This window comes from Halichoerus grypus, chromosome 3 (genome assembly GCF_964656455.1).
Source record: "Halichoerus grypus chromosome 3, mHalGry1.hap1.1, whole genome shotgun sequence".
Lineage (NCBI taxonomy): Eukaryota > Metazoa > Chordata > Mammalia > Carnivora > Phocidae > Halichoerus > Halichoerus grypus.
The window spans coordinates 169,785,714-169,794,046 of record NC_135714.1 but is presented as its reverse complement, the minus strand read 5'-3'; the positions used below and the strand labels follow the sequence as shown (position 1 = coordinate 169,794,046).

The 8,333-nt window shown below is 45.0% G+C and overlaps 1 protein-coding gene across 1 annotated transcript; it reads right to left on the bottom strand.

The window, feature by feature from the left end:
* Positions 1–512: 512 nt before the first annotated feature.
* DKK4 (dickkopf Wnt signaling pathway inhibitor 4) lies at positions 513–3,165 on the bottom strand. Its single transcript, XM_036102317.2, has 4 exons — positions 3,055–3,165; positions 2,399–2,549; positions 1,779–1,931; positions 513–763 (listed from the first exon to the last, which is right to left on the bottom strand). The coding sequence occupies exons 1-4, from the start codon at positions 3,163–3,165 to the stop codon at positions 513–515; spliced, it is 666 nt and encodes a 221-aa protein (XP_035958210.1).
* Positions 3,166–8,333: the final 5,168 nt, after the last annotated feature.

The window sequence follows — 8,333 nt, the reverse complement described above, 5'->3', positions numbered from 1 at the left end:
TGCAGAGGACAATAATGCACGTAAAATACTACCTTTTGAATTTTATTTCTTTATTAACCAAATTATTTTGTAGTGAAGGGACATTTCCCCTATAAGAAATGAAAGAAAATAAACGAGGGATTTTAAGGAAAATTTTTTTTCTTTAATTTACTGTGATAATTTTCACTGGTAAGATAAGAATTAACTGCAGACCATCACTTTTTTCCCCCAAGCTACTGTCAGTTACCAGAATTTCACCAGAAATTATGTAAAGATTTATTTGAACTAATTGAGTCACTAGATCAAATTAAACTTTTCTGTGGAATCACACTACTTTGCAGAAATAGACAAAAAGCCAAAGCCAGTTTTCATTCATCACAAGGCAGCACCTCACAGCGCTCTAGGTCACTCTATCCCAGTTGCTACAAGATTTTATTTACAGAGATATTATGGAAAGATTTTTAAATTAATGTCTGAGATTTCTGTTTGAATACAATAAGGAGTTGTCTTTATTTTGAAATCTTTACAGCTTTTTAGATTTTTTGGCATACTCTTAACCGCGCGTGCTGTCGGTTGCCAGTCACTTGATTTCGACATAATAGTCCAGGACCACAGTCACAGCGCTGGAAGATTTCTGGAGCTTGAGCAGTATCTTTCTGCCCTCTCCTAGAGCACACCTGTCCCTCCAGGAGGACTGGCTTACAAATTTTAGTCCAGAAATGACGAGCACAGCAAAGTCCAGCTCCGCAGTCAAAAGTTCTAAGACATCTTTCTCCCTCTTGTCCTGTAACAAGATTCATATGTGCTGTTGCAATAAACGGGGAAAGTGGCATGTAGGGGGCTTATAAGCTGGGGTGAAGGTGTAGGATCTAGAACTGAAGGCCACAAAGTAAAAATAAAAGCAGCATGCAGGTCTCCCAGAGCTAGATCTTATGCCAAGAGTAGATGAAATGGAAATTTTAGCCCTACCTAATAGAATTTGTTTTATAAAGTTAAAACATTTTCAAAGAAAGATGAGATTTCCAGTCTTGAGGAATGAAATCAGTATCCCTTATCAGTGTTTTATTAAATGGGATTTATACTGACACAGACCATGACTTATAAAGGGGCTGCTTAACCTGGAGACACAAACTGGCCAATTCACTGCCTTCAGACATTCCAATTATTTTATGTCCAAGATTGGAATTTGAGACTACAATTTTGTAAAAAGCTTCATCTTAGTGAAGTTTGTATTTTGTCTGAGAATAAGAAGCTAATGCATCTACTTTCATTTCTCTTTTATTTTGTATCCTGAAGACCAAGAAGGGGAAACCTCCATTTGTTAAATTACAAACATGTATGTGTAAAATTAACTTAAAGATTTTTTTGCTAACCAGTTCATAATTATGGCTAGTCCCCTGTCCTCTTGACTGGCTGACTGCCTTATGCTACTCCCTACATGATCTTCCTAGCTGTGGATGGAGAGAGATTAGAAACAGGACAGAATCCCTCTGTGTTTCTGAAGTGGGGAGGAATCAAGTCAGGTTCAGCCTATCCTTAATAGCCTAGGAGGAGGACATGTTCTTCTTCTTCTTTTTTTTTTTTTTTTAGGATTTTATTTATTAGAGAGAGAGCACGAGCAGGGGGAGGGTCAGAGGGAGAGGGAGAAGCAGGCTTCCCAATGAGCAGGGACTCGATCCCAGGACCCATGAGATCATGACCTGAACTGTAGGCAGATGCTTAACGCACTGAGCCATCCAGGCGCCCCAAGAAATGTCTTCCTTTAAAAAAAACAAAAGTGCTCATAATGCTTCTCTTACCCTTACTGCCTTGTGATTTCTTAATATTTGGCTTCCTTTTGGGTTTGTTTTCCTGAATTGGATGCTCAGTTGTTCCTTTTGTGTGCACATCATCTTGGTCATCGATCTGCCTCTCCGACATTGGCGCTGCATCTTCCATTGTTGTACAAACATCTGAGAGACAAGCAGGTGTGGTTAGAGTTATTAACTTCAAGGATTACGACCACAGACATGCTAATTATTACACTGTTACGTAGTTTGGCAGTACCCCTGCCTTCAGTTTATATATAACTTTCATGATTTCTGGGACATATGCACTAAATATTTACATGCACATATGGCAAGGAAAGTAGTTAAGTAATTAGTGGAATCCAAGTGAAAATGAAAGAATTTGAAAGATTCCATCTTGAACCCTTCCTTTAAAATCATTATCTCTAAGTTGACAAAAATTATTGCCAGGAAATAAACTATTTTTTTGCATTAAGAAAAGGCAGCTGCATAAATGCCTTCAAGCATGAATCCAAGAGACCAGAGAGTGCCTATCTTGGAATATTCTAGCCTATGAGACTCAGATGCTGTTTTCAGTGGAAAACCACTGTTCTTGGAGCCGCGCTGTGCTGCAAGGGTTTACGATAGCTTACCGTTCACGCAGAGCGTCCCAGGGCAGCACATGGCCTGACGTTGGCACCTCCTTCGTAACCCACGACACGTAGCGCAGAATGGCTTCTCATCTTGGGGTTTGAGGCAGAATTTTCTGGAACTGCAGTCCTTGTCAGACAGGCACTGTGAACCCTGCAAGGAAAAACTTGTCACAGGGCTGGGGAACCCAACAAGATGTAAGAGGACTTCTAATCCAAAGTGGAAGGTGGAGGAAGCCAAGTCATAGTGGCACTTTGCATGCAGCGAAAGACCCTCGGTGGCACCTTAATTTTTCAGTATAATTGGTTTTCTCCCACAAAGGGGAGATCAAATCTCCACTGACGAAACCTATGTGCTGCAAAGGTTGTGTTCGAAATGCTACTTGTCCTACTTTTAAAACTCAGGATTTCATTTTCTTGCACTCTGTGAAAATGGAAGAAAATGCCTTCCCATGTGTGTCTTACAGATGATGATGAGATTTTTGATGTCTATCTACTCCCTCGAGAAGCTGAGCCACATGCAGTGCTGGTGTTTGTGCCATTCCTATTTGATGTTTTTCCTCTAGTGGGTCACATCAACCCTGCGTCCGTTTGCCAACTTGCCCGTCGGTGAGCCTTACCCCCGTGAACTGCCCCCTGCTCCCTTAGTGGCACTTTACCTTCCGAGCCCCGTGCACGTCGGCAGAGCTCTTGATGTTGTTGAAGTCCAGAACTAGAGCTCCCAGGGGGGCGCAGAACCAGCTGAGCCCCAGCAAGACCACCACCGCCATCCTTTAATCGCCTCTCCGCGTTCTCCAAACTGGGCTGCTCTACACCCCCAAGAGAGCAAAACAGAAACCCTTCAAGGTTGTCTGGAACTGCTTTTCCTGAAGGAGAAGCAAATCTTCGTCCCAGTGAGGTGTGTGAAACTATTTATACCAGATGTGCCCCCTCATCTCTCTCCACCCCCCTCCTCCTTCATTTCCTTCCTCCTTACCGCACACAGGCTTCAACAAATCCCTTTAAATCTGTTTGATCAATAGTTCAAAACAAGGATTCAATAGAAAGAGAGAAGGGGCAGGGCCACAGCGGCTTCTCCTCCAGGGGTTGAATCCCTCTTAATTATTGCATATCAAAGTTAGTTCAAAGGGTTAGCAGAAGAGCAGGATGTGTGTATCAAAGGCAAACTCTGATAATCACCTGCATTTCCTACCTTCAGTAATCCTTTGCGGGTGGAGGGAGTCTGTTCTAAGATCTGTTTTCACAGCTAATTGTGCTCAAAGAAAGAATGAATCATATTGGCCAATATGGTTATAGAGGATGCCAAAAACTAATGAGTTACAAAATACCCTGAGAAGCTTTAAACTCTGCTTCAGATAGTGAAGACAGATAGAAAAGAGAGAAAATGCCTTCTGATTAGCTCTGGCATCCAGATGTAAAAATCCCAATAGCTTAAAAGCTGTGAACACAATGGCACCTGTTCTGATTCAGTGTCAATTAGCAAATAATCCTTCCTAAACTGCAAATTGAACCATTTGAAGCCAGGGTTATTTAATTAGGAAAATAATGAGATTTATAACAATCCTCCCCCTCCTTTTCTTGATGGTGGGGACAACTGCCGAAAGCCCATTTTATGCAGATTCATACAATTCGATAGGAAGGGTCGGATGCATTTTATGTGCACTGTGTTTAATTTGTATTGCATTGTGTTAAATGGGCTTGAGCGGAACAGGTCTCCAAGTCTCTAGCTGATTTCAGGTGGGATTTCATTCATTTTCAATTTTCCTAATTTGAATTTTTAAAAACATCTGCTTCTGCTTCATCCCGTTTTGTCTCCTTGATTTTCAGCCAGACTGTTAGAAAAGTCAAATCATTTAGACCCGTGCTTATCACTGCCTAAGTATTTTAGTGGTAGAACAATCTAGATCTGGCTCAAAACATTTTTTTTCCCCTCACTTCTTGGTTTCATTGTTCTCAGCGTAGACTCATCCTGGTATCTCAGGTGTGAGCTGCTGTAATACTCGGTGGTGGGCAGCATGTCTGGCTGGCTCAATTGGAAGCGTGTGCGACTCTTGATCTCGGGGTAATGACTTAAGCCACATGTTGGGTGTAGAGATTACTTAAATAATAAATAAATAAATATCTAAAAATGCAGGGATGCCTGGCTGGCTCAGTTGGTGGAGCATGTGACTCTTGATCTGGGAGCTGTGGGTTTGAGTCCTACGTTGGATGTAGAGATTACTTAAAAATAAAATCTCTAACAACAACAACAAAATCTAAAAATGCATAGTTTCTAAGCCATAAATGGCACTCTTGGTATTACTGGGTCTTCCTCCGGAACATCAGCCCACTGAAATGTATCTCAGCACTCTGTGCAACAGGAACATTCCCAGTCCTGAGTAATGGCTGGTGCCATTTACAGCAGGTGAGCCGAGGCTTCCTTCCCTTGGATTGGGGCTGCTTGTCCACCACTCAAATGGTGCATGGGAGTTACTTCTTCTGCAAGTACTCTTTTTTTTGTGCTACAACTGAAAACATCAAACACCTTTTGAGAGTATGATAAGCCTGGTGACTAGGTGTGTTACAGGATTTATTTTGAAGTTGGACAGTTATGACCAAGGATAAAGGAGAGAGCCCCAGGGTTCCCTCTCTGCTGGGGATCTTTGCTTCCTGTTACCTAACTGAAGAGAGAATATCAGGGCACCAAAGGCCTCTGGCAATAAACACAGACAAAAGGACTGATGGGAAATCCTGTGACACAGCAGAAGCATTCATTGAACACTTCGTATGTAGCAGAACCTCTGGTTAGATGTTGGGAATAACAAATAAAACACAGTCCTTGGCCCTGAGGACCATAATACATCTAGGGACGATTCCAATATATTATAACAAGCGCTAAGATAAAGGCGTAAATGCGGGGCTGGAGGATCACAGAGGAGGGCGTGACTAGACCTTCTGGAGAAGTAAAGAAATGCATCTACAGAGGAGGTACTATTTGAGCTGGGTTTTGTGGGATGAGTAGGAGTTTCCTGGGTTGAGAAGTAGGGAATGGTCTCACCCCAGGCTCAGAGGGTGAAGCATGTGGAGGGGCAGAGAGATGCACTTCAGCTCTAGGGAGAGATTCTGTGTGGCTGGGGCAGGTGGTGGAGAGATGAGATGAGGCTAGACGATGAAGAACCTGATACACCATGCCAAGAAAACTGGATTTTATTCTACGTGCAGCATAAAGTCATCAGAGACATTGAAGCTTGAAAATGACATGACCTAGACTGCTTCTTCAGAAAGCGGTGCCGGTGGCAGTGTGGAACTGGGGTTGTGGTGGGTGAAAGTGGATGCTGGGCTGTCACTCAGACGTAACTGCCCAGATGAGGAGGAGGAGGTCCAACTTCAGGCAGGGGCGCAATGGCCACGAGAACCCAGCAAAGGGTGGGATTTCGAAGTGGAACCCCAATCAGTTGATGTGGGAGGTGGGGAGTGAGTGGGGCGGAGGGGCTGAGAGAACGTGGCCGTTTCTAATTTCACACCCTGGGTGGACTGTCGTGGCGCAAAAGCTGAGAATTCAGGATGAAGAGCAGGTTAGGGGAGGCAGGGTGACAGGTGGCCATGAGGAAAGCTGTCCAGATCATCAAGTTTTGGCTGGATCTCTAATACTGAGATATTTTCCGTGAGCGATGCTCTCCATCTTGCCTCCCACAGACAGAGGGGACGAGAGGATGCAGACATTAGACCCCAGGGGGTCACAAATAGGGCACGGAATGAGATGGAAAAGCAGATGTCTCTGTCTCTGTCTCTCTCTGTGCTGGGAGAGTATAGGATTTGGGGTCGGGCTGGCCTGGTGTGATCACAAGACTGACTTCTCCTATGTCCCCACAACACCCACCGCCCCCGTGCAATCCGTCCGCCTACCAGTCATGGTACTTGCAAAGCTCTATTGTGATTGTCTGCTTATTTGTCTCTCCAGCTAGATGATAAACTCTGTGAGGGCAGGGCCATAGCTGATTCATCTTGATAACCTCATGCGTCGAGTGCCTGGCTCAGTAGAAGCTCCATACAATTTTTATGTGATAGATGGATACACAAATAAATGTATAGTAACTCTGGGGCGTTGGGCAAGTTACTTCAGCTTTTGGAGCTGCAACCCCCCCAACCAGAAGCTGGCACTACCTCCTCCATAATGACCACATTTTGAGGGTTCAATGTGGGAATACATGTGTAGGGCCTGGCACAGTGGCTGGCATTGGTAACACTCTAAACAAGTGTCTTTAACCTCTTTTCTAGGCCAGAACTTTCCATTGTCACATAAACTTCAGTACCAGCATAACACATGGCCCTTCCATGGCAGGCTCTCCACAGGTCTTTGTTCGAGTCAACTCACCAAGGATAACTCTCCCCTAACCTGAGGCCTTATTTGGCAACAGGGCCACTATTTCTAGGTCTCCTAAAAAGCCGGAGCAGTTTTGAGGAAAGTAAGAATGTGAATTCTTATGTGGAATTTTAAGAAACAAAACAGAGGATCATAGGGGAAGGGAGGGAAAAATAAAATAAGATGAAATCAGAGAGGGAGACAAACCACGAGAGACTCTTTTTTTTTAATTTTAGATTTTATTTATTTATTTGACAGCGAGACACACAGCGAGAGAAGTAACACAAGCAGGGGGAGTGGGAGAGGGAGAAGCAGGCTTCCTGCTGAGCAGGGTGCCCGATGCGGGGCTCGATCCCAGGACCCTGAGACCATGACCTGAGCCGAAGGCAGACGCTTAACTGACTGAGCCACCCAGGCGCCCCCCAAAAGAGACTCTTAACTCTAGGAAACAAACAGGGCTGTTGGAGGGGAAGGGGGTGGGGGAAGGGGTCACTGGGGGTTGGGCATTAAGGAGGGCAGGTGATGTGATGAGCACCAGGTGTTATATGCTACTGATGAATCACTGACCTGATGAATACACTACATGTTAATTGAATTTAAATAAAATAAATTAAAAAAAAAGAATGTGAGATCTCCTTGGAAAATGGCTTTTGGTACATTTTCAAATCTGCCAAGGCTGCTGGCTCATTAATAATCATGGCGTTCCTCAGCTGGGATGCCAGCAACCGAAATGAGAACTGAGATGCCCCTTTGGCAGCATTTACCGTGAAGCTGCATCTCAATTATTTGGGGATTAGAGGTCATGGGGCAGTAGAAGAGGATGGCAGGGAGGGGACAGCTTTACAAACGTGTCTGTGTCAAAGGCGTTCCCTCTGCTCCTACGTCAGGGCACCACAGCTCACAAAGGCAGACTGCGTCGGCAGAGTTCTTGCAGAGGGCACCCCTTCCCCCCCCCTTGGCCTCCCGGGTCGCCGTGGTTGCCTCTCCAGGAGACCCTAGGAGCTCTGTCCGCCGCAGAACAAAGCAACCCTCCCCTGCAGTTTTGGCCCAGATGCTGCCATCTGGACGCCCCCTGGCAGGGATTAGGGGTTAACTGAAAGTCTCAGGCTGATCCTCTTAGTTCCACACTGAGCATCCGGGCCAGAGGACCATTCCGATGGAGCAATATGGACTGAGCTCAGAAGAAGTGAAAATTCCCAGCGCGATTCCCGCGGGCCCCCGCCTCAGCTCTGTGGGGCTGCTGCCCCCCCCCCGCGAGTACCCCTGCAGCACCCGCAGGCTGCTATGGGAGAGCCAAGACCTGCATCCTCCCGAGGGACAGTGCTCTGGGTCAGGTCGGAGGCAGAGTGTCAGAACCCATGATTTATACGCACTTAGGAATGGAAATTTCTATTTGTTAGGGCTCCTGTGTCAAAACCAGTTTGATTTCCATAAATTTTGCTTTCCTTAAAAGAAAATCAAAGTGGCTGAAACAAGCAGGCCTTTGGCAGAATCTCACAGGAAATGTTCGATAAAATAAAAGATGAGAGGGGCATGTCGAGAGGAGACAAAGATCGCAGGATATAATCACAGAGTGGCTGTAAACGTTAGGGTTTA